This window comes from Tasmannia lanceolata, unplaced genomic scaffold (genome assembly GCF_043159265.1).
Source record: "Tasmannia lanceolata isolate RefF3 unplaced genomic scaffold, GAP_Taslan_0.1 ptg000007l, whole genome shotgun sequence".
Taxonomy (NCBI): domain Eukaryota; kingdom Viridiplantae; phylum Streptophyta; class Magnoliopsida; order Canellales; family Winteraceae; genus Tasmannia; species Tasmannia lanceolata.
Genome location: NW_027518684.1, coordinates 1,050,157 through 1,076,940, shown reverse-complemented (window position 1 = coordinate 1,076,940; position 26,784 = coordinate 1,050,157). Strand labels below are relative to the sequence as shown.

At 36.6% G+C, this 26,784-nt stretch overlaps 1 protein-coding gene across 1 annotated transcript in view; it reads left to right on the top strand.

Moving 5' to 3' along the window:
* SMC5 (structural maintenance of chromosomes 5) overlaps positions 1 to 26,784 on the top strand; it is a 55,961-nt gene that overhangs the window by 27,415 nt on the left and 1,762 nt on the right. The window contains exons 8-25 of the mRNA XM_077384359.1: positions 182 to 293; positions 397 to 552; positions 3,332 to 3,453; positions 3,556 to 3,700; positions 3,801 to 3,866; positions 7,715 to 7,843; positions 7,922 to 8,020; positions 8,458 to 8,623; positions 8,721 to 8,866; positions 8,982 to 9,045; positions 9,186 to 9,310; positions 9,437 to 9,514; positions 18,133 to 18,205; positions 23,096 to 23,199; positions 25,500 to 25,616; positions 25,692 to 25,769; positions 25,994 to 26,093; positions 26,185 to 26,239. Coding sequence (XP_077240474.1) covers positions 182 to 293; positions 397 to 552; positions 3,332 to 3,453; positions 3,556 to 3,700; positions 3,801 to 3,866; positions 7,715 to 7,843; positions 7,922 to 8,020; positions 8,458 to 8,623; positions 8,721 to 8,866; positions 8,982 to 9,045; positions 9,186 to 9,310; positions 9,437 to 9,514; positions 18,133 to 18,205; positions 23,096 to 23,199; positions 25,500 to 25,616; positions 25,692 to 25,769; positions 25,994 to 26,093; positions 26,185 to 26,239 — 1,935 coding nt within the window. The remainder of the gene's footprint in view (positions 1 to 181; positions 294 to 396; positions 553 to 3,331; positions 3,454 to 3,555; positions 3,701 to 3,800; positions 3,867 to 7,714; positions 7,844 to 7,921; positions 8,021 to 8,457; positions 8,624 to 8,720; positions 8,867 to 8,981; positions 9,046 to 9,185; positions 9,311 to 9,436; positions 9,515 to 18,132; positions 18,206 to 23,095; positions 23,200 to 25,499; positions 25,617 to 25,691; positions 25,770 to 25,993; positions 26,094 to 26,184; positions 26,240 to 26,784) is intronic.

The window sequence follows — 26,784 nt, the reverse complement described above, 5'->3', positions numbered from 1 at the left end:
GTTGCTTTTACTTTGAGTCTAGTGATTTCATTTGGTGTTTCATGCACTATTTTTGAATAATGTCATTTGAAGGGTGCACTTTTATTGGTTGGAGGTGCATGTCGTTCTCTCTCTCTCTCTCTCTCTCTCTCCATTTTTTATTGTGCTAAAATGTTCAACAACTAATTAGTTGGTGATCTAGGCAAAAAAAGCAAGGGAAAGCACTGCAAGGATCTTCCTGTAAAAAAGTAAACAATCTCATAAATCAGAATGCCAAGAAACGCATGGAGATTCTAGAGAATGAAAGCCGTTTAGTAAGTTGGACTCTGATTCTACGCATTGTGTTTTTTGGTTTTGGCTACCATTGCCTGGTTAATTGGAAAATGATTCTTATAAATACTTTGTATATATTTGCAGGGGGTTCAAGTCCATGCAAAATATGATGAAATGGTAGAGTTGACGAGGCAGGAAGAAACACGTCAGCAGAGGATTTCAAGAGCCAAAGAAGATCTTGCTGCTGCTGAATTGGAACTTGCAAACTTGCCCTTTTATGATCCTCCCAAAGATGAAATTGTATGTTAAATTTCCTTTATCTTCTGAGTTCTGATTGTAATTGACGATGCAAATAAACTCCCATTAATATTGTTTTGGTTTCCTACTTGTATCAAGAAGGGTTATCAATCTTAATGGAGAGTAGAGAGAATTATCAGACACTTTCATAGGAACCTGACAGTTTAACATGAAATCAGTGGCAAAATATTTCCGTCCTGTGTGTTTCTTTTACTCTCTATACGTCTGCATCATGTAGATATTAGTCTCTTCTACCTGCACACATTCAGTGAGGTTGTGTTTGTTTTGCGAGCTATGTTGCATGGATTCCATCCCCCCCCCTTCCCCAACCCCTCCCATGAATCCGACACTCTCCACACGTGAATCGGACATGGATTCACGTGGGACACATCCGGATTCTTGTCGTTGCCGTGTCTTGCTTGCACGAATCCTGTATTTTTCGGGTGAATCCGACTCATCATTGTCTCTTTTAAAATGCGAATATTTTATATTTTCCCTTTAAACGTGTTTCCTTCTTTTTTTTTTATATGAAAGCAAACCACAGCACCTCGACTCTAGAACATCTCTTAATAAAAACTCTAAGCCCTCAACCCTTCATCCTCAAATTTTTTGTAAATATATATACATATACATAGATATATATATAGGTTGCTGAAAATATATATTTAAAATTTTTATTTTTATTTTTTAAAATTTTATTTTATTTAAAAATTACCAAATCCACGAATCCTACTTTTTGGGGTTTGTGGAATCCAACGCCTCAAATCCGTGTCGGATCCCGACACGAAAATCCGAATCCATGTAACACAGGTTGTGAGTGTGAGGATGTCCACCCTGTATAGGTATGAGTGCATGTACACAAGTTGTGGAGGTGTACTTGAGAGGAAGGAGTCTTCAGGGATATGTTGATGGTTCAGTTACTTCTCTAATTACAAATGCTTCAAAGAAAAATGTGGAGAAGAAATAATAAATTAACAATATGGGGGTTGTTGAATTTAATTGTGCTTCCAATTGTAGACATTATAATCTGGTTAATGCCCACAGCAAAGGAAACATGGAATCATCTTAAGAGCTTATACGGTGGGGGGCAATGTGGCGAAATGTTTCTGCTAGAGCTGGAAACTAAGAACCACTCCACATCTCGTTCTGATTCTTTCAATTGTTGCCATCAACATGGGAGGAGATAGCGTACTATACCCCATCATGTTAAAAGTGTCCTCCTACCAAAAAAAAAAAAAAACTTGTCCTTATATTTCTTTGTTTCTGTAAGTCCAATAATGAATGCATGAAGCTGAATCTGTTACAATATGTGTTGGAAGCCTCAAGGCGCACTTTAGTTGTTTTACTTTGTTTTAGTGTATTTTTAATGATAGCTGGCCTTTTTTACTTAATGAATGAAAAGTTGATAACTCCCTTCTCTGGAACCGAAAGTTATCATGTTCTCCATTGCTTTCGCCAATCATTCCTTTATGGTATTAGAGCATCTATATTTGAATATGATATTGTAATATTTTTTTCTTCCAAAACTCTATTAATTTTTATCTTCCAATTCAAATCAGTGTTTCTCTTTCTGAATTTATCTATATTTTAATAGGGATTTGCTAGGGTCCATCGCAGAAGGCATTTCGCAGCTGGTCTGTTGCATGTAAGACCAGCCAGCTAGTGAATGTAGATGACAGCTTTTGTCTCCATTCACGAGGTGGCTGGTCTGACATGCGACAGACCAGCTGCGAAATGCCTTCTGCGATGGACGCTAGCAATTCCCATTTTAATATGCTTTCGTAATATTTTTCTTCATCACATACCATTTGGGTGACAATTCAAGTCGGTGTTTCTCTGTCTGAATTTATCTATATTTTAATATCATGCTTTCTTAATATTTTTCTTCATCACATATTTAATTTCTTCATTTGGGTGATCCCATCTTCTATGTTCTAATCGTTATTTTCTTCCTCTGCAACTTGATCTCATGTAAGGCTCACGTTTAACTTAATTCATGCCATGCTTGCAACATAATTACAAATTAGGTTTACTTCAGCATGGCATGCCTTAAGTGTTAGGTTTAGCCTTCTGGAAATCCTAACAGTTCAAACCCTTGTTGTCGTGCATGACACCAAACCTTATTTCTTTTTTTTTTGTTTGAATGATAGCCTTATTTTCTTTTTTCATACTACCAGAAAGGCTCAATCACTCCATTTGAGCATACAAACTACAACTTTCATCTCATTCTGCTCTTCATCCTCCCCTTCCAGTCCTTTTTTTTCCTTTCCATTTTTCCGTTTCCCCTTCATTTTCTCCCTTGCATCTATTTGTCACAGTAAAATTGTCCCATTATAGTTTCATTCTCTGAAAGGGTTAGATCCTATTTCAAATTGACAAGGCCTCTTGGGTTATTCGGATGGTACCTCTCTTGCATCTGAATACCTGTGAAGCCCAATGAATGGGCATGGATACAGATACATATATAGGAACACTCGTATGATTCAATATATTTGTAAAAATAAGGACACATATGGATAATATTATATTAATAAAATTAGTTGGTTTGATATAAAGATACATTACAGAATATAAAATGTCTAATGTTTACCATGTTATGGTTGTTTAATGGTCTTTGGTTTGTAGGTAAATGATATCGACAAACCGTTTGATGAAATGAGTAGTTACAGTAACGGGAATCTTGTGAAATCTTAGAATCTTCTTTTAATGAGGAGCTTATGTCTCACTTTTCATTCCCTGGTATTCTGATTGCTTGATAACATATCTTTTTTTTGTGAAATAGGAAAGACTAGCTTCTCAAATACTGGAACTAGAAGTCTCTGCAAATCAAAGGAAGCTGCAGAAGACGGAAAAAGAAAATCTTTTAGCTCAGAAGAAAGTAGCCTTGAGACATTGCGTTGATAGGTAAAGTTCTGTATTTGGTATAATTGCTTCTCAAACTGGCCTTTATCTGTTGTGTGTTGATCATATGTGTTCAGGTTAATTGCTACAGTTCTCTCAGTGTAGGTTAAAGGACATGGAGAATACAAATACCAAACTTCTACATTCATTACGAAATTCGGGAGTGGAAAAGATATTCGAGGCATATGACTGGTTACAAAGGCATCGTAACGAGTTAAGGAAAGAAGTGTATGGTCCTGTCCTTTTAGAGGTAATTTTTTTTTTTGTGATTCAGATTATCCTCTTTCATGTTTAAAAAGGGAATGTAGTTTTTTGCTCTTCCATAAGTTAATGTGTGGTTTTGTGCTCAGGTTAATATTCCAAATCAACTTCATGCCTCCTATTTGGAAAATCATGTACCTAACTATATCTGGAAGGTATTTCTTTCCATCCACTATACATATTTTTATTTTATACCATCCATTTGATTTTATCTTATCCAATTGTGGTCTTTATTTTGTTTGATTCAGAATTTATTGATTTATGTTTCTGTCCTGTATGTGCCTGGTTTTAACGAGGTTATAAAGCATATGGTGGGTTATGTAGTCGTGTGTTTTTATGTTTTTGTACGACTAAACATGTTATTAATAGAGTATTATTTATTTGGGATTTTCTAGGGTCCATCGCAAAAGGCATTTCGTAGCTGGTCTGTTGCATGTCAGACCAGCCACCTCGTGAATGGAGACAACAGCTTTTGTCTCCATTCATGAGGTGCGTGGTCTGACATGCGACAGACCAGCCGCGAAATGCCTTTTGCGATGGACGCTAGCAATTCCCTATTTATTATTGAACTCTTGAAAGTTTGTGTAAAATGTTTCTATTTTATTGAAGCCATTGATTTGGTTTTAGTAATTCACATCTCACAACCAGCTTCTCCTCCTCTTTATTTTTTATTTTTTTATATGGCATGAGAGCAGGTCAAACCATAGTTGGAAGAACCCCACCACCCCACCACCTCCCCCCCGGTTGATCATATCATTAAAGAGTGTTGTTCCATTGCTATCAAGAGAAAGGTAGATGTTTTCCTGTTGGCTGTACGACTGTTTTTAAAGGCATATGGATCCCTTTTCTTCACACTGATCCCTTTGAGAACCCATAAAAAAAAATCGTTTTAGGTTCTTCATAAAAGATGGTTTTAGTCAATCATAGCCATCTTTAATAAGCATGTTTTTAAGTTTCCACTGAAATGACCTAAATGTTTCCGTTTCCATCCCCACCGAAATGATACCGAAACTAAAATCGTGTGTTAATAGTATATTATATCAGTATATGTTATATAATTGTAGTTATATGATTTGCGTATGAAATGTATTGCATATATTATGTATTAATATTTATATGAATTACATGTGAAATGTGATATGTACTGAATTATCAGATATGTGCGACATCGCATGTCTCTAGGTGTTCAATATTATTAAACATTATGGATGACTGCCTTGCTTTTATGATGGTTTCTACGTGTGTATTTGAGTTTATTTTGGCATTTCTTGCCGTTTCAACTTTCTACTTCAAATCCTATCATTTGCACGCTATTCCATACGTTTATGTGATTTTGCTGGATTTCTACCGAAATTTTCACCTGAAACCAAAACATTTTCATTTCCGTGGCGCCCGAATCTCAAACTGAAATTTAAAACCTTGTTAATATGTGCTCTTTTGTTTCTAGAAGAACTAAAGGAATATGGAAGGTAGCAAATGGGCTTCATACTAATGGGAACATATTACTCGTTTTTGTCAACTTGATCAAGAGTTGGCCTAATGTAGGCAAGGGATTCGAGAATTGAAAATAACTTTCTTCATGGTCATATTGTTGGGGGGTTATGTCAATCTCACGCGAGACAAGTTTCATGGAAAAGCTTGCCTCCTATGAAGCTTTCTGAAGAATAGCCAAATCCCAGACCCAATAGCAAATGTTGTGAATGATCCACACAACAGAACTAACTGATCCATCCATTCTTATTTTGCCTTCTTATTTCCAGAACTCCCACACAAGAAGTATAGAAATGATTCTAATAAAAAAATCTATTGCAATTGTTATGTTTAGGAACAACAAACTATCCAATGACTTTGGATAGTCTGAAATTGGATAATAGGCACATCAAACCGTAGTTTTAAAACTCCCCCACATTATCGTGGACTCCCCCGTGTCCACTCCCTTTTACCTTGGCCGTGTTCCGCGTTTTGTCCTAGAGTCATTAAAAACTCCTTTGACTAAGGGCTGAATGTTTCTTGTATTGTGACAAATCTGTCCCAGATCTTTTTGCCTATAGCCCAAGTAACTCTGTAATTGATAGAGCCCTGGATTGGACTGAGAAAAGGGGTTCAGAATTGAAATTCTCATACTAATCAAGAACTGTCATGGTAGTTGCCTGCTTGTCAATTAACCCTGAGAGTTTTTATTTTAGGGGCTGTCACCCTGTTCTAATAATGGTGGAACTTGAAGCCGATCTAAGGGTTTGATCTAAACTTCATTTAAGGATCTATATATGTTAATCGTAGAAGCTTTAAAGCCAGAAAATGTTACGGATATTGTAAACCAAGTGCTACTTAAATTCCAGGACTTGTGATAACTTCCAGACAGTTGCAAGGTTATCTTGTTAAGGACGAATAGATCTGGATCTAATTTCTTTTAGGACTTAATAGAGCTCTGCCGGCTGAGATATGTATCACTTAATGATATCCAGAGTTAACAAGGAGCAGGACTGTTAGTGGCCTTTTGCTAGATTAAAATCCTTGAAGATATGATGATGGAGCACAAATTTCAACTGATTCTTTTAGGGGCTGTTTGGATATGTGGATTTTAGAGTCCGGGTTTTAGTTTGAAAGCTGTGTAAAATAGGGGCAGAAAACGACGGACGTCCTTCTCTCATCTTCCATCTTGGATTTTGAGTAAGAAATCTAGGTTTTAGAAACCTCTACACCATCCTGATATTTCTAAACCTGGAAACACGACGATCTCCTACTCTCTTGCTCAACGGAAGGGTGAGAAATCAGAAAACAACTGTCTCCTTCTTCTTCTTCTTCGTTTTTTTTTTGAATGGTAATGGTCCCCTTCTTCTCTCTTCTTCCATCCAGAATTTTGAAGAAATCCAAGATTCTAAAATCAGTGTATCCAAACGGCCCCTTAGGATCTGAGATATCTATAGATATCCTGGAATTCACATCTTAATCGCGCCCGAAAATTAGTCGCACAAGTGCTTTTATCTATTGGGTATTAGATTCCTGTTTTCTTTATCTGCTAGCATTTGCATCTTCAGAAATTGGATTTTTTTTTACTTTGTACTGATCCGGTGACCCCTACTTTTCGGCTCTGGATCTTGCGAGTGCTTCTTTGGAATCCTGCAAATGTTCCTGTGCCGTATCTTCTTTTAATTCCCGCCAAACCAAGCATCAGGCAACAAAATTCTGTCTGTTTCCTTTTCTTCGTAATTGCACCAGCCCATGAGGACAACCATCTATAGAACTATAGAAATAGGTTAATGAGATCTGATAGATCCCGACTCTCTTATATTCGATAGATCTATGGATAATGGATTCTCATATGGTCATTTCTGCACCATTCAGATGGAAGTTGTAGCAGGAACAGGAAACAATGAAAACCGTGAGAATAATCAGATTTGGATACTTAGAAAGTGTTAACTTACCAACTTCTCTAAAAGCTTAAGCTATTGGAGAAAGGCGTTATTTATCTTTTATACTTTAACACTCCCCTGCACGTGTGGCCCATTTGGCAAACGCGTGGCACATGTGGTCCCACTTTGGGCCGACCATCGCATGTGGATTTTTGCTATCTGGGAGGTTTGAACTCGAGACCTTTGGCTCTGATACCATGTTAACTTACCAACTTCTCCAAAAGCTTAAGCTATTGGAGAAAGGCGTTATTTATCTTTTATACTTTAACAAAAACCATTGTATAAGCTAGGCAACCATCCATAATGGTTTAACTTCAAACACCTAGTGACATGAATTGTTGTGCTTGTTTGAAACAGGAAGGTTTATTCTAACAAAAAATAGTTTTTTTAGTTATGGTTGGGTACATGAAAGAAAGTTAGGTGTTCTTTGTACACACTTTGTCTTTTAGTTTTCCAAGTAGCAAATATTTGTTTTTTTTTTAATTTCTGTTCGTGTACATGAAAGAATGCTAGGTGTTCTATGCCATTTTGCAATTCACTTGGATTGAAAATTGTATATGTTGATGAATACATGATTGTTGTATTTGCAGGCCTTCATAACTCAGGATTCTGCTGATCGGGATTTCTTAGTGAAATCCCTGAGATCATTTGACATTCCTGTACTAAACTATGTAGGAGATAGAAGCCCTAATAAAGTGCCATTTCAAGTTTCTGAAGAGGTATTGAATTTGATTTCCCAGTTATAATTATCATCTGCCGACCTCTGGATATTCTTCAGGTTTTATGTTGTTGAGCAGATGCGAGGACTCGGTATCTACTCCAGGCTTGATCAAGTGTTTGACGGCCCTAGTGCCGTCAAGGAGGTTTTGATTAGCCAAGCTTCCCTAGAACGATCTGTATGCTTAATCTATCATCTGTTCATTTACTTCATTCTAGATTTGTCTGACTCATGGTTTTAAATTTTGGCCGAAATACCGAAATTTTGGGTTTCGGTCACTGAAACCGAAATCACCCAAACCTGAAATTTTGGCCAGAGTGTACCAAATTTTGGCCGAAATTTAGGAAAAATGTGATTTTTAAGTTTGTTTACAAAATTTCGGCCTAAATTTCAGTACAAAAATGAAATTTGCTTTGATTTTTTCCTGAATTTCGCCCGAAATTTCGGTTTCGGCTATGCCCAAAACCAAAATCGAAATTTAAATCCATGGTCTGACTAACTGTTGATATTTTTAATATTAAGTGCAAACAGCACAGCCCTAATAGATATGGTCTGAGAAGATTTTTTTTCCCTTTTCCAGCATTAGCTTTTCTAACTCTTTATGCCTTTCCTCAGTACATTGGGTCCAGTAAAACTGATCAGAAGGCTGATGAGGTCCCACGATTAGGAATTTTAGACCTTTGGACTCCTGAAAGCCACTATCGGTGGTCCATTTCTAGATATGGTGGCCATGTTTCAGCCAGTGTGGAATCAGTGATGCCTTCACGTCTTTTTTTGTCTAGTATGCTTCGTGGAGCTTCCCTTTCCACTTTTATCAATAATCAATGCTTTTATCAATAATCAATGTGTATAGTCACCTTATGCCACTACTTCTGTAGGTTTAGATGTTGGGGAAGTTGAAAGGCTAAGGTCTAGGAAAAGGGAGCTCGAAGAGACCATTGCCAATTTGGAAGATTCTTTCAAAATGCTTCAGACTGAACAGAGACATTTTGAGGACGAAGCGGCTGAACTTCATAAGCAGCGGGTATGTTGAAATTATAGTGTTGAATTATTATTATTTTTGAATATTTAATAATGTTGAATTATTTTTATACTATTTCCTGATACTTTACTCAAACCTGTTCTACTTAAATTTGCAGGAAGAGATTATCAACAGTGTACAGCTTGAGAAAAGAAAACGTCGTGATATGGAAGGCCGTGTTTGTAAGTTTTGCAGCATTTCTTTTTTCTGACTTGTGGTGACAATGTACATGTCATAGAAGCTTAATTCATTTGCATTTTTTATTTGTAATTATTACTATTATTTATTTTATGTGATGTATAATTTATTTAATTTGTTCTAGACCAAAGGAAAAAGAAACTTGAGTCTATGGAGAAAGAGGATGATTTGGAAACAAATACAAGAAAGCTCACAGATCAAACTGCAAAATTGAATCAGCAACGGTTTCGACTTGCAATTGAAATTAAGGTGTCCGACACTGGCTTCCCTTTTTTATGTGATTGTAATTATTACGATTATTTATTATTTTGTATAAAATGTGCTCTTCTGCTTGAGAGAATGATTTCCTTGATTTTTTCTGATTTTCTTTTCTAGAACTTGCTCATTGAGGCTGTTTTGTTCAAATGGAGCTTCGCTGAAAAGCACATGGCATCCCTAGAGCTTGACACCAAGGTAGACATTGCCTGTTTTATTTCGATCACTTGGGGATGACAGGGTTACTTTTTGTCCTTAGTGCCTTTAGCTAAATATTTTTAATAATGACATTATATGTAATTTGTAGATGCTATTGGTAACGTACGACAAAGTTGCTTTTACAGTATTTTTGTGTTCAGTTTTTTAATGGTATATTTTTGTGTTCAGTTAGGAAGCTTGAATTTGCCGTTTTATAAAATTTGATCAGAATTGTCCAAACCAATTAGATTTTATCCTGAAACTGATTTCTATAATTTCATTGTGATGTTCATTTTGTAGCTTATAGAGTCAACATTTGTAAAGAATTATTTAGAAGTGAAATTACCACAACCTGACAACCATTTACGAGGAATTTTTTTTTGGAATTGGATCATGAGATACCTGCGCTTCAATGGTGGAAGAGAGATTGAGAAACAAATCAGACAAGGGGAACCCTGAGATTCACACATGGGAATGTTTGGAGGCTAAGATAGAGAGCAATTTCTCCACGCTAATTACATAATGGTGTTGAATGAACATTTCCAAGTGTTAAGAAAAGCGTGAAATATGAGTGTGGAAGAGTAGACATTGGAGTTCAACAACCTTTCCACAAGGGTTGTTTGTCTTCAAGAAAGTGATGAACAATTTGCTGGTACTTATTTATTGAGGCTCAAACCATTGATTTAGGGTGAGAGGTTGGTGGTTCAACGAGTTATGACAACACCCAATGTTGTTGAAAATGACTGGAGGTTCAAAATATATTCTGCCCATGTTTCACGTGTGGGGAAGAAAATATACAATGTCATCTTGGATGGTGGTTTCAATGAGAACATCGTGTCTAAACAAGCCATTGACAATCTGAAGTTGTCGACGGAAAAGCATCCACACCCTTACAAGCATGGTTTATTTCCACGGAAACCTAAACGGATTGAACGAAATGATTCCGTTTCCATCCCCACTGAAACACATATTGTAATTACAATCATAAGTGCATACATTAGTATGTATTACATAATTATATTTATATGATCGGCATGTGAAATGTGGCGTATGTGTTATATATTAATATTTATATGAACTACATGTGAAATGTGGTATGTACTGAATTATCAGACATGCGTGACAGCGCATGTCACTATCTATTCGATGTTATCTTTGTTGCACGGATTCTTTAGTCCCTATGCTGAATCCGTGTCGACACGTCTCCGCACCCGAATCGGACTTCGATTCGCGTGGGACACACCCGGATTCTTGTTGTAGCCGTGTCCCGAACGAATCCTCTTTTTTCAGGCGAGTCTGACTCATTTTTGTCTCTTTTAAATTGCGAATCCTATATATTTTTCCTGGAAGTGTGTTTTCTTCTGAACTTTTTATTATGGGAAAGCACAAGCCATACTCTTTTAATAAAAACCCTAGCGCTTCGACCCCCTTCCTCGTTCTTCTACTCTCATAATAAAAACTTTAACGCCTCAACCCTCCACTCAAAATTTTCATGAATATATATAAATACATATATCTATATAGATGTAAATTTATTATTTTTAAAATTTTATTTATTTAGAAATTACCGAATCCGAATCCTAATTTTTAGGGTTTGCCAAATCCGATACCTCGAATTCGTGTCGGATCCCAACACACGAATCCGAATCCATGCAACATAGGATGTTATTAAAGCATTATGGATGGCTGTTTTGCTTACGTAATGGTTTTGTCACTATGTATTCAATGTTATTAAATTATGTATCTGTGCTTATTATAGTATTTCTTGTAGTTTCATCTTAAAATTATATCATTTGCACATGTTGACATACTTTTCTTTGATGTTACAGGATTTCCATTAAAATTTCCCACCAAAACTGAAATGTTTCCATTTCCATGGCGACCGAAACCGAAATTAATAACCTTGGATGGCTAGTTTCCAAGGAGATAATGAAGTCATTGTTACTACTTGTTACTTGGTTAAATTTTCTATGGTGATGGTTTTATGGATTAGGCTTGGTGTATTGTTGCACCAATGGACGCTTGCCAGATATTGTAGACAAGCCTTGGTTGCTTGATCATGACGTGGTACACCTCATGACTTCATAAATACACATTTTGAAAGCAAGGTTTTAAATTTCGGTTTCGGTTGGTGCGGAAACGGAAACATTTTTTGTTTCGGTGTAAATCTTGTAAAATCACAGAAACGTATGGAAACTTATGCAAATGATGAAATTTTAAGATGGAACTCTGGGAAATGCTAGAATATTCACAATTACATACTTATAATTGCATAAGCAAGAAAACCATAATCAAATCGAACACCTAGTGACATGCGTTGTTGCACATCCCTAGAACAGTAAAGTCAATAAAGAAGTACAATGTAATGAAGTATAAGAAAGTACAATGACCAGTCTTCCCTCCAAGGACTCCAACTCTATTTCAATATGTTGTAAATAGCTTTATATGATGTAAATCATACCACCTTTGTATTTTTTTTGTCGTTCCAACTATTTCGGTCGAATTTCGGATATTTCGGTCAAAATAATGACATGGAAGGAATTCATTGAGATTTGTTTTGGTGGGGATGGAAACACATTTCGGTCGTTTCGGGGATATTTAAAATCATGTCTGAAAGGATGGAACAAATTGACATTACATCCCATGGAATGAGATTGTTCTACTACACATAATAACAGTAAGTTTCATGTATACCTTCCGGAAATCTAAGATAAAGAGATTAGGGAAACTAGGGTGGTTTATATGCTAGTTGGGGGTGGTTTATATGAGCTGAAGTTGAGGGAAATAACTATCCCTTTGAAATTCATCCCATGCTGGAAGTTTTTAGAGAGTTGGTGAATAAAGACATACCAAAAGGACTTTGCATGCCATTGATTTTCTACAAGGAGTTGCCTTTCTGTATCAAGTGTTAAGGTATAAAAGATTAAATAACGCCTTCTCCAACAGCTTAAGCTTTTGGAGTAATTGGTAGTTTCACATGGTATCAGAGCAAAGGTCCTGAGTTCAAACCTCTCGGATCGCAAAAATCCACATTCAATGGCCAAACCCAAAAGAGGACATATGCCACGTGTAGGCCAACCCTAGAAAGAGGGGCCACATGTGAGGGGGAGTGTTAAAGTATAAAAGATTAAATAACGCCTTCTCCAACAGCTTAAGCTTTTAGAAGAACTGGTAGTTTCACATCAAGTAACGTACCGAATGTGGCCTAATCATATGGATGATAGTCATCCATATGAGGCAAGAACCGTTTGGCCAAAAGGAACCGTTGAATTCAAAATTCAAATTTCCACCTAACCACTCGGTAGCTGAGACTTCACTATCTGGATCCCTTAGGCGAAGGATAGAGACTACGAAGCAGGCAGCATTAAATGCCTTATCTCTTGTAGATCCTGGTCAGGAGCACCCAAATCGAGGTGGTCTTAATCGGCTTCTGGTAGAACACCAGTCCTTTAAAACTGCCGCCTCCAATCATAAGGGAATTAAGGATCTAAGGCTAGGAATAGCCTAAAAAAGGCGAAGTTTGGCTTCAAAATGTTTTTGCGTAGTCGAGACTCCAGAACTTCTGTGAAGAGTCGCCTCATCTTGAAAGGTGAAAATGAATGAAATTGCATAGTTTCCGTGAAAATAAAGTTTCCTCTTTAACCCGCCTCGATAAGACCAAAATCCCGTACCCTCCCAGGGAAGGTAGAAAAGTTGGGTACGTTTCACAAAAATCGGTGGGAGAGAAGTGCCTCGAATAGAAAAACCAAAAAAGGAAACATTTTGTTTCAAATATAATAAAAATGCTAGACGATTATGAGAAGTCAGGTATCTCGTGGCACTCAAATGAGTTGGAAGGAAGGGTAAGTATAATAGAGGAAGGGTGCATCATAAAAGAAGTCGGGGGCAAAAGCATGGAAGACCTCACATGTATCCCCGTCGAGAAGTGAAATTTCAAAAGAATTCAAGAAACTCCAACTCTCAAAACTTGAGCAGGTTGCCGTTGCTTTCAAAGACAGGTCTTTAGAACTGCCGGCCCCGGCAAATGAAGGCAGTGTCTTCCTGCCCAATCAACAACATGAAAAGCATTGGCAGGAAAGTAAGGAATGGCTGGAGGCTAATTAGGCAGGAGAAGGGGGAAAGGAGAAGGAAATAATACCCCCGGATGAAGGATCCAAATAGGCGAGAGACTCAATGGAAGTGGAACTCAGAGGGAAAATTAAATCTTACATTGAGAGGGGGGAGCAACCATCAGTAGGAGGGACGGAAACTCTTGGGGATAAGACTTCAGAAGAGGAAACAAGAGTTTCATCTGATTCAGAGGAAAGAGTATCCTTTGAGGAGTTCGAAAAAATGACTAATTTGGGAGATCATTTGGGAATAGGATATTGAGAAAATATTGAAGAAACAAGGAAAATGTTCCTAGATATAATAAAAATGGGACTCCAGGCTAAGAAAAGGAAAAACCCTGGGAAGAGGTAGAAGGGAACTTAATGCTCTCAAAAGTAAGAGATCCTCTCCTTTTTGACGGAGTTAGACCGTCGATAATGGTTTGGGACTCTGATGTTGGATAAATAGTAGAGCAAATTGGCCTTCCTGCTTGAAGATCTTTGGCAGCGTTTAGATGAAGATAACCTTTTTTTTTTTTTTTGAAATAGCAGAAGATAACCTATGGCGGTGAGAAATGTAGATATCGCGTTCATTCACTATGAAGGACCTGGCTTCCATGGGGAGCTTTTGTGTTGTATAATTTTGTTCATTGTTTTGGAAAATTGTAAAGGAAAATGTAAAGAAGCTAGTTTAATTCTAGGAGGAATGGGTTTTCTTTTTGACCTAGGAGAATGCTTCTGGGCAATTCATACTATGTACATCCAGTGGGACTACTAGTCCCCATTGTATTTTTGCTGGTATGAATATATTTGTCAATTTAAAAAATAAATAAATATGGATGATATTCATCGACATGTGGAAGATTTGATTGCCAAGGGACTGGTGTGTGATAGTATATGAGCTGTGAGTACATGTGGTGTACCGGCCTTGCTTATTCCAAAGAAAGATGGGTCATGGAGGATGTGTGTGGATAGGCGCACAACTAACAATATAACCATCAAATATAGGTTATTGATTCCAAGATTGGTTGTTATGTTAAAACATGTTGGTTGGTTCTAAGGTGTTCTCCATGATTGGCCTGGGAAGTAGCTACCATGAACTTAGGCTTGATAGTGGTAATGAATGGAAGACAACTTTTAAGATACTGGATAACGTGGAGCACATTCATGCAAGTTATTATAGAAGTACATCCTACTTTGGTTTATTTGTCATAGTTTGTTTTGGTGACATTCTGATTTATATCTTTCCAAAAAGACATTATGATTTATAACCAAGACAAAAATGAAAAATTTTCATTTGTGTCAAGGCATGGTGGTTCTTCACAATGAGTTCTATGTCAATTAGAAAAAGGACTTTTTGTGGTATATTGTTGCCGTTGAGTGGCTGAACCCTGATCTAGAAACTGTGGAGGTTTTCATTGAATGGCCGATTCCCTGAACTATGGGGATGTTCGTAGTTTCCGTAGCCTAGGTTCTTTCTATTGGAGATTCATCTGTAATTTCAACGCTATATGCTCACCAGTGACGAGAGTTCGAATCCCCCATAGTAAACCCGATGCGTGTGGTTTACGAGTGATTGCACGCATTCGGAAGGAACTTCTTGTGTGGTCTAAGGCTGCGGATAAGACATTTGACTTTGTGAAACGCAAGATGACTAAAGCACCTGTGTTGTTGTTATTGGAGTTTGAGAGGCTTTTCATGGTGGAGTGTGATGCATCCCATGTTGGATTATGGGCTGTTGTAAGCCAAGCAGACTTGCAGACTTTAGCAAGATATTGGTGAATGCTAAGAGGCACCATTGCACTTATGACTGAGTTTTATGCCTTGGTCCTTGCATTACAACATTAGGGACATTATTTTCTGAGGCATTAATGCAGTTATGACTTTGAGTTTTATGCCTTAGTGGGTGCATTACAAAATTGAAGACATTATTTGGTGCATCGGGAATTTATTGTTTACTCTGACCACAAAAAACTTAAGTACTTGAGCTCACAAAAACACTCAGTCCTATTTAAAATTCTAAATGGAGCTCTTATCTTCAAGAGCTCACATTCTCATTGAAGCACTAGTCGGTGGAATCAAATAAGGTGACTGATGCAGTTAGTTGGTGCTGTATTCATGATATTTGTTTAAAGGCGATCAATTGTGTATACCAGGGGAATCCTTGCATGATCAGATCATTAGAGCACAGCATAAAGGTGGACTTGGCAGCCATTTTTAGAATCCTTGGCTGTGGTGGTTGATTGCTATTTTTTTTTTTTTTTTTTTCTGAAATGGCTGATCCTTATTATTGGCCAAAGATGCACCAGGACGTTGAAAGGATTGTGAAGAGGAGTTGAATGATCCCAGTTTACAAAGGGACAGTCGCAAAATACAAGTTTGCGCACTCCTTTGCCAACACCGACGTCACCATGGGTCCATCTTAGCATGGATTTCATTTTGGGATTTCCAAAATTGGGGGAAAGCATGATTCAATATTTGTTGTAGTTGCTTGTATCTCAAAGATGACCTAGTTTTTCCATGTTCAAAGATGTCTGATGCGTCACATGTAGCTGAGTTATTCTTCAATGAGATATAGTTTGTCTTCATGGAGTTCCTTCCATTGTAGATGAGATGTTAAATTTGTGTAATATTTTTGGCATGCTCTATGAAAGAAATCAGGTACTCAATTGAAGTATTCCAGCACATTTAATCAATAAATAGTTGGCAAGAGAAAGTCGTCAATTAAAACCTTGATAGTTTATTGCATTTCGTGGTTGGGTACTATTCATGGTTAGGTACTGTGTGAGAACCTATCATCCGCAATTGCACTATCTAGAAGGCCCCATTCAAAGCAGCTTATTTGCACGAACTGCAACATGTCTTGATGGAAAATTTCAGGTTTCAGTTTTGGTACGTGTTTCGGTCGTGAAACTTTTGGGGGAAATCCTGTAAAATCATCATTAAAAAAAAAAAAAAAAATCCTGTAAAATCATAAAAAAATGTAGACACATTTGCAAATGATGGACATTTAAGATGAAACTTCACCAAGTGCTAGAATAAGACTAAATACGTACTAAGAAATCACATAAGCAAAAATTTCACCCATAATGGTTTAACAAAGTCGAGCAACTTCTGACGTGCACTATCTCGCATGTCTAGAATTCATTACATGCCACACTGTGTTGCAATGCTTGTGGTAGAATTACCTTATGATCTTCAGATCAGTCTTATAGTCAATGTATGTCTTGGATTTGATGAAATAGATGATCAGGATACAACTAGTGATTAGGTGAAGCAATTGCATAAGAAGCCAATGGAGGCAATGGATGAAGCTCTGGACACGAAAGAAGCTCGTTTCCGTTGAGGCAATATGTATTGACGATTCCTTATAATGTGCCTTATCATGCGGCTCGGATGACCACTTAGTGAGTGCTGGTGGATTTCGGAAGAGGAGTTAAATGAGATGGATTTGTTCATGCACTAGCTGCATTTGCAGGTTTTCTCGTAGGAGTCGAGATCTTTCCAGCACGGAGGGACTGATGTAGGAGAACATTTGGCATTTTAGGAGAAATAGTTCTTTCTTTTCAGGAGTGTCATTCTTTTCATGGGGTTTGGATTTTTGTTTTGTTTGTGGGGTTTTGTTTCAATTTGTGGGTTCTTGTTTTAGTCACGAGTTTTTGTATTTGTTATGGGTTTAATTTTCCACCGAAACTAACACGAAAGAACCAAAATTTTTCCGTTTCCATTCACACCAAAACGCATCGTGAAAACTAAGTGCATGCTAAACCAAAATTGTAAGTGTATTAGTGGTATACTATCCCACTATGTATTACATAATTATATTTATATAAATTGCATGTGAAATGTGGTGTATGTATTATATATAAATATTTATAAGAATTACATGTGAAATCTGGTATGTGCTGAATTAGAAGACATACACGACAATGCATGTCACTAGGTGTTCGATGTTGTTAAACCATTATAGGTAAGTTTTTTTTCTTATGTGATGCTTTTTTAGTGTGTGTTTGTGCTTATTCTAGCACTTCCTAAAGTTTCGTCATTTGCATATGTTTCTATACGTTTCCATTATTTTACAGAATTTTCCCCAAAATTTTCATTCGAAACTGATATGTTTTCATTTCCATCACGGCCAAAACATATACCGAAACTGAAACCTAAAACCTTGCTTTTGCTGCCTCTGTAATTATCGCATTTACTTGCTGTTGTTATTCTGTTTATATTGACAGATCAGGTCAGTTATTTAAAAATGGAAAAACTTTTTTTGTCACAACCGTTTCTCTTAGATGTCTACCTTTTCACTGATAGTAAAGCGCTCTGTCTGATCAAATTGTGGACATCATTAAGAATCTAGCACGTCCTTTCTTTTCTTCTTGGATCCTAAGAACAATCGTAAGCATGTTCCTGTTTTTTTTATCATCAATAGTTTCTTCGGTTCATTACTATAGTTTTCTTTGGTATAACAGATAATACTGTAGGTTTCTGTCATTATTTAGTTATGTTGTCATTTTGTTTCAACTGTCTCAGATTAGGGAATTGGAAACCAATCTCAAGCAACATGAAAAAACTGCTTTGCAGGCATCTCTACAGTTCGAATACTGTAAGTTAATAGTAATCATATGAAAATCTGTTTCTATTTATGGGATGTGGTTAGATACTTATATCATACACCCTTTAAAGTTTTGTGCCATGCTTACTGTTCCATAAAGCTTCAAAGGCTTGTTATAATCAAACTCCTAATAGAATGATTTGTTGGTATTTAGAAATCTTTTCAGCAGAGTAAACATTCAAACTAAGGTTATCAACTAAACAAAACAAATTCTATTGAATAGGAATTACGTTGAAATCAAACTAGAATAGTAATGGAATGTGATAAAATGGAGAAGTGGCTGCTGAAACTTGGAAATTATCCATTTACATTTATCTCCTATATGTGGGCTTTTGTTATTATTTCATTTTACACTTATTAAGAATCTTGCTTTTGTTTCCTTTTAAATTTACGTTTCCCAATTCGCTCTCATGATGTAAACATCCCTCTCATTTTGTCTCCTCTCCAAACTATTTTCACTCGCTATAAAATTTTTTTTGGCCGGCATGTCGAAATTTTGACCAAGTGCGTAGTGAGGCTTGGATTTTGATGCAGGTGCATCTATTCCGTTCAAAGGCCTAGAACCCCAGAGCCATATTCGGACCGTCGGATGCCACAGATCTATGATCTAGCCCGAGATTATACCGGTTCATGTTTCTCCTAGGCCAATCAATGCTAAAAATTATGAAGAAATCGAACGACGTTGAAATCAATGGTCCATGTTCCGCAAGGATCCCAAAATTTTAATTGTTTTTATTTTAGAATTTCCTATTGGCTGAAAAGCTTGTTTAGTGTTCTTAGGAGTTGTTGAAGTGTAAATGATTAAATAACACCAACTCCAATGGCTTAAGCTTTTGGAGTAATTGGTTGCTTCAAATGTTATCAGAGCTAGAGGGGTTCAAAACTCACGACTCCTTGGTATTAAAAGTCCACGTGTAAGGCCAACCCAAAAAAAGAGAGGGGGTCACACGGGGGGGGGGGGGGGGGGGGGTTGAAGTGTAAATGATTAAACAACACCTACTCCAACAGCTTAAGCTTTTGGAAGTAATTAGTTGTTTCACAAGAGTTAATTGGACGGATTAGGTATTGAGTTGGTCATCCAAATTACAGAAATTTAAGGTTCTTTGAGATAAAGTTAGGAGTCTTTTAGGATTAGAATCCTTTGTTTTCCTTATTTTAGTCTATTTTCATTCCTTATTATAGTGGAATTAGGAGACCTTGTTTAGCTAGGATTGGACCAAAGAAAATTTATAAAAGCACAAGCATGTAAACGATTTACAGAAGGCTGAGTTTTATGAATAGAATTTTGATTTTTTTTTTAGGAATTGAATTCCTTTATCTTCATATTCTTATTGGATCAAGGTTGCAAACCAAGCCCTGATTTGTGTTTCAATACTTTCTTGGTCGTCAACTTTTAGCTGCTTGGTTTCCAACTTCAAATTGCCATTGAAGCAGCCACTTTTCTGCTTCAAACATCACCCCCGCCACAATTGAAGCAGCCTCCCTGCTTCATCCGTCATGTTCTGCCACAAGATTCAGCAACAAGTTCCACAATGCCGCAGGTTTACATGCTCAGAAACAACCTCTTCTTCTCTGTTTTGCTTCAGTCCTTGCTGTGAAAACACCTTAGGTATGTCTTTAATATTCACCTGCAGTCCTATATTTTAGGTGCTTAATCTCCCTACTAAACCTACCCCGGACCAACCAATTGACCATGTCATCTCAGCCCTCTAATAAACCTGAGAATAACACCTTACTGTTGCACCCCAACAACCACCCATTACAGTCCTTTATTAACTAGACACAAGACCAGCCTCACGGTCCTTGAAAATAGGCGCAAAAGCCATCCTAAAGTTGATTGAAGCCACCTCCTTTTCCCCTCTATTGTAGTCATAAAACCAGCCCCTTAGTGGTGGTAACACCTTCACTCCCATAGCTTCACCAACCCAACCGAGAGTCAACGCAGAATTCCCATTGCACCCCTCTCCCAAAACCACCCAACAGCCATCAAACACCTTTAACATTCAGCAGCAAAAAATCGCCAACTCCAACCTTAATCTATCATTTTTATTTCAGCCGAATCTTCCCCTATACCCAACTTTCCAACCGCCACCTTATTTCCCTTTCATCTTCACCAAAACCAACAGCTCCCTAAGACTTGAACGACTTCACAACCCACATACCCGACTCTTGAATCTCCTCTTAGAACTCCCTTTCTTGAAGACCAACTACCATCCCATCTTCCCTTCATCTCCTTGAACCATTTCAACACCTTAAACCATGACTAATGTATTCTTAATCTCTTTCTTTACCTATCAACCTCCATTATTCTTGAGTTTCTTTAACATCTAACAATCCTCCACATTCTTTAACAACCCAAGAACTTCTTTTTAACCCACCTTTCTTGAATTCCAAGAACTCAATTCCTTTTCTTGAAACTAAGAACTATCTACCAAGATTCACCATTCCAACTCTAACCAACCTCCATTAATTCCTCATAGGATTGTCTACACAACCACCTACTCTTCAAAAAAGAATTCCATTAGTTTTACGATCACTTTACCTTTTTTACCCTTTTTAATCCTTTCAACTACCCTTTTCCTAGTTTCCCTTCCCTTTTCCCTTGATTCACCTAATCTAAAACCACAACCTTACCTTTAAGCTTCCGTTACACCGTCCGTTCGTGTGGCATCAAAGTTTCTTTGATTTGCCATTGCGTCAGGTTTCCACATTTTTACTTGGCGTGTGCTTATTTTATGTTTTTTGTTTGTTTCTTCAATGAATTTAGATTTTTTTTTTTAAATTCAAAATTTATTATTTTATTTATTTTTGTTAGAAAATCTTTTAAACTTTCATCATTATGATGTACTCCTTCATTATATTGTACTTTCTTTATGGAATTAGTGAATAGAGTGACCTTTTCCCTACTTTTGTGTTTATTTTAAGAATGTGTATATGTGGTCGTGTACATTTTTAGTTTAGATTGGATCTTACTGTTCCAGACATGTGTGACAATGCGTGTATTAGATTTTTAATCCTGTTAAATCATTATGGATAGTTGTCTTCCTTATAAGTGTGTGTCTGTGCTTATTCTAGCATTTCTTGAGGCATTATCTTAAGGTTTCATCTTTTCCATGACTTTTCTTTAACTTCCGTGATTTTATTTGATTTCCACCAATTTCTATGACTGAAACCGACATGTTTTCATTTCTGTGGTGTTTGACATGCATGCCGAAACCAACGTTTAAAACCTTCTTTGTAATGTCTTTGCTTTCGCTTGGCCACGACATTATGTGACAGTGTGTGGGCCATGAAAAATGATTGTGGGGACCATTAGAGTCAAAATGCTCGAAACACATAGGGAGGTGTACTCGCCTCCATCATCACCTCAAAATGTAGGATGCGCCCTCCATAGTTCCCAATAACTAGTATATGAAGTGAAGAATTAGTAGATAAGGTATCAGATTTGTAGCGTTGAAAATAAATCCAATGTGAAATATGTATAATCATCAACAAAAATGACATAATAGTGTGAATTAGATCTAAAAGAAACTAGGGCCAAACATCAAAATGAAAAATCTCAAAGGGAAAAGATGTTATAATATTATTACTAAAATTAAACGGGAGTTCACTTTGTTTACCAATTTGACAATTGAGATACAATTCAAGGTTTTAAATTTCGGTTTCGTTCTCTATCGAAGCAGAAATGTTTCGACTTCAGTTACAAAATTCTATGGAAATCCTGTTAAATGACGTAAACATATGGAAACATTTGCAACTGATATAATTTAAAGGTAAAACTTTAGGAAATGCTAGAATAAGCACACATACGTACTTAGAAATCATCACATAAGTAAGACAATAATCTTCAGTAGTTTAAAACATTGAACCCCAAGTGACATGCACTGTCGCACATGTCTGATAATTTAGTACATACCAAATTTCACAACTAATTCATATACATATTTATGCGTAATACATGCACCACATTTCACATGCAATTCATATTAATATAATTATGTAAGACATACCAATATAATATACCACTATTACACTTACGACTTTTTGTTTATGCATTTCAGTCATATCTGTTTCGGTGAGGATGGAAACGGAAATATTTCGGTTGTTTCGATTTCGGTGGAAATTTCAAACTGTGCACAGTTGCCACTTGGCAGACGCACTACATGAGAAAATAAGAGACCTACACATTAGTTGATTAGAAAGCATTAAATGCAAGCATTGGTATGAGCCAAAGTTGGGAAGAGTAGAAAGTGGTGAAATAGATATATTTTTTGTCTCAAGTAAAGAGCAAGTAGCTGACATCTTTACTAAAGTCCTCATGTGTGACTATCATATCCATATTTTTAATCCATTTATCTGACAAGTTGTACAAGTTTGGAGACATAATTCTGCTCTTTATTGAGTGCTGGAAATCGCCTTCAGGTTTGTTGACTTATTATGGTGCATGCATATGATATCTGTTGGTATGGTGTGCCTATAATTAGTTGCAGTATTGTATTTTAGTATGTGAGTGATTAGGGATTGTAAAGTATCATTTAATATAATTCAATCAACACGACCAGCCGGTTTCTCTTCACTATCCTTCTCTTTTGCTTTTACTCCGTCTCATCAGCTTATGATAGTTTTTACAACAAGAATGCCCATGTTTTTGTGGAGATTATTATTAGCTGAAATTGAAATTTCTTCCTAAAATTCGATGCCCTCAAACGCTCCAAGTTCATTTACACTGTTGTTTCTATTCATCTCATGTTCTTTACTATGTAGTTAGTTTACTTTATTCTTTCTTAACATTGACTTCTGCCCACAGGGCAGAAATTTGAGTATAATCATGATTTTCTTCTGTACAGTTTGGATTACTTTATTATTTGCTTCTTTTTACAGGTAAGAAAGAGACAGAGCATCACAGAGAGCAGCTCTCAGCTGCCAAGAGTCATGCCGAGTCAATTGCTGTAATCACACCAGAACTTGAGCAGGCATTTCTTGAGGTGACATCATTTTCGGACCGAAAATGTCTTTATATATATATATATATATATGAGAGAACATTTCCTACACACTTGTGTAGGTAAGTTACCTACACACTACCTTAAAATACAGTGGGGCCCACATTGTTTGGGTGATCCAAACCATTCATTTGAATGGTCCTCACATAGATAGGGTGTCCACAAAAAATCAGATCCATAGGATCATCCTAACCATTCAAACTATGGAGGCAAAAAATGGACTAATTTGTGAAGGTTTATACACGTCCATTTTACCTCCACAAATCGTAGGGTTGGGATGATCCTATGGATCTGATTTTTTGTGGACACCCTATCTATGTGAGGAACATTCAAATGAATTGTTTGGATCACCCAAACAATGTGGGCCCCCACTGTATTTTAAGGTAGTGTGTAGGTAACTTACCTACACAAGTGTGTAGGAAATGTTCTCTCTCTCTCTCTCTCTATATATATATATATATATATATATATATATATATATAGGAAGCCTCATTATCTAGTGGGATTATTATTTTCTTACTATGTTATGATGAACCACCATAAAACTAACAATTGATGATAAGAAATCGATCTGCTGGCTAAGACATGGATTTTTTTCTTGCAGAAATGTATAATAACCTTAAATTTAAGCTAATTGAGAAAAAACCTAAAATTTAAGAAACAATATTGTGAAATTACTGCTGGGTTTTCATGATATTTTCATTGTAAAAGATACAAAATTGGATTATCACGATATTTTTCTAAAATGTCAGAATATTTTCGGGTTTTGTTGTTTTGTAATAGTGTCGTGCTAAATTAATGATATGTTGAAAAAGGTGGAGATATTTGTGACTGAATCTCAGGCAAAACAACAAAGGTGAAGTGAAATAGAAATCCTTTGCCGCTCTAGGTTCCAAAAAACACTAATGTATAAAAAGGTTTATTCATTCCCAACAAGGAAAAATGCAGACTAGATCTTCTCCCACATTTATCAGTTGGCACTCTAATAAGATTGTCTCCCATTCAGCCACGGACAATAGAAACCAGGTGTATACGAAGTTGTTTTGATACTGTGCGAAGAAATTCTAATGGGTGAGACCGTGGATGCATTATCAACAATTCCAATAAATCTAGTTGAACCAATGTTTTGTTAGAAACATGAATTGACTATGATGTTACTGGGCATTATTAATAGAAATGAATATATAATTTGGAGTCACATGGTTTAAAATGTAAATATTCTATTGCAACAGACTGGCACAATTTTTAATAGCCTGCCACATTGCTGATGGTTAATCAATCTTGCTGGGTAGCAGGAACAGATGCTGTCTTTATTCGGCTTAGATACAGGCAGACCCTGCGGTCAAAGTAGTCCATGTCCAGAGTCCAGGCATCCTTGATACTCTTTGGCTTGCATGTAATATTTGAGCAGTAACAATACAAGATATGACTAAGTCCTTTGTACTCTTGATGAATGCAAAGTTTTCATAGGGACGGGATGGGTTGAGAAATTGTACAATTTAGGCCCTGTTCGTTAACATGTGGTAATTGTAAAGTTGTGTTAGTAGTATTTAGTAAAAATAAAACAGAAAAAAGCTATGATTTAGCCAACACTTTGAATTTATTGGTGACACAGTGTCATGTCGTGTCTATTAGGGGTGGACATGGTTCCGGTTCAACCCGAAGAACCGAACCGAACCGGCCTATTCGGTTCCGTTCCGTTCCATATTTATATGGTTCGGTTCCGGTTCAAACTATTGGGAACCGATTGTACATGGTTCGGTTCTGGGTTTGGGTTCTTGAAACCAACCCCCAACTGATAAATCTCTCCCCCCCCCCCCCCCCCTTTTAACGTTTTGCTTTGCCTTTTAAATTTTAATAAACCTCCCTTTAACATTTTGCTTTGCCTTTTCATCTTAGTGTACATTGTTGCATGACTGTGTGTGCGTGTCTTAAGTTTCACTGAATATACATTGGACAAATTACAGTGATCTGAACTAATGATGGTATAATCTGTCTTAAGAAAGTGTGAAAGAATATACATTGGATTGCATGTCTCAGAAACTGGATTATGGATATACATTGCACCAGGGTAAACCTAGAACCGAACCGAACAGAACCGATCAAGTTCGGTTCTGGTTTGGTTCGGTTCCAGAGATAAATGGTTCGGTTCTGGGTATATCCCAAAACCGAACTGAGCCATGTCCACCCCTAGTGTCTGTCACGACACACGTGTGTCTGTCAATATATAATACTTACCCTCTCAATTACTTTAATAACGTGAATTCCCTGTTGAACTGCAGATGCCTGCTACTATTGAGGAATTGGAAGCCGCAATTCAAGATAATATTTCCCATGCAAATTCTATTCTTTTTCTCAATCACAACATTCTAGAAGAATATGAAAGTCGTCAGCATAAGGTAATTACAGCTTTTCTTCTTTTTTTTATTCAGTTCTGTGATGTTGGTTTATTTCTTGCCGTCATTGTCTTTCAGATAGACAATATTGCTGCAAAACTAGAAGTAGATAACAAGGAACTACAGGGGTGCTTATCTGAAATTGACACTCTCAAGGTGAGGAAATCATAATAATTCCTTTTTTTTTTTTAGAGATCAGTATGACTTTCGTATTATTTTGTAGAAAATGGGGTTGATTTATTTATTTGTTTATTTTTTTGACATCGAGGGTGTGAGGATTCAAAGATAGAAAATGGTTTTGATTTAGAGCTTTGTGTATTACTTTCATAAACTGGTTGTATTACTTTTTAGAGTGGTATTTTATTTTGAGGATTGTGTAGGAAAACTGGCTCCCAACTCTGAGAAACATTGTCTCCCAAATAAATGAGACCTTTAGCCGTAACTTCCAAGAGATGGCTGTTGCAGGAGAAGTTTCACTGGGTATTGTTAATAGTCATCCTTCTATGAACAAATTTACTTCAACAAAATTAGTTTGTAGCTTTATTTTCAATGTCTTGATGTTATATCCCAGATGAGCATGACATGGACTTCGATAAATTTGGCATACTTATCAAGGTTAAATTCAGGTGCGCTGACAATTTTCTGAGATCGTTCTATACTACATTTGGGAAGTGTAATAGCCTGAGCATTTGTTACTAATCTGCATGAATATAAAGGAAATTGTTGGATTTCTCTCTCTTACAACCTAAGCAGTTATTACTAACCTGCAAGTATATAAATGAAAATGTTGGATCTCTCTCTCTCTCTCTCTCTCTCTCTATATATATATATATATATATATATATATATATATATATTTGTTATTGAAAATATGTATTGACAGTTGACACCCTTAAAATTTGGCATGACACCTGTGTTTGTTCTGTATATAAAGTAAAACTTCCCAATCTGTTATTTCCGTTTATGACTTGGATGCATGATTTTAAATTTCGACCGAAATCCAAAATTTTGGTCTGAAATTTCGGGTTTCGGTGGAGACCGAAACCAAAATGGTACATACCAGAAACGTGGCTTTATTTCGTACGAAATTTCGGTCAAAATTTTGTTATTTCCGAAATTTCGTGCGAAATTTTAGGGATTTCAACCAAATTTTTGAAATTTTGAATCATTT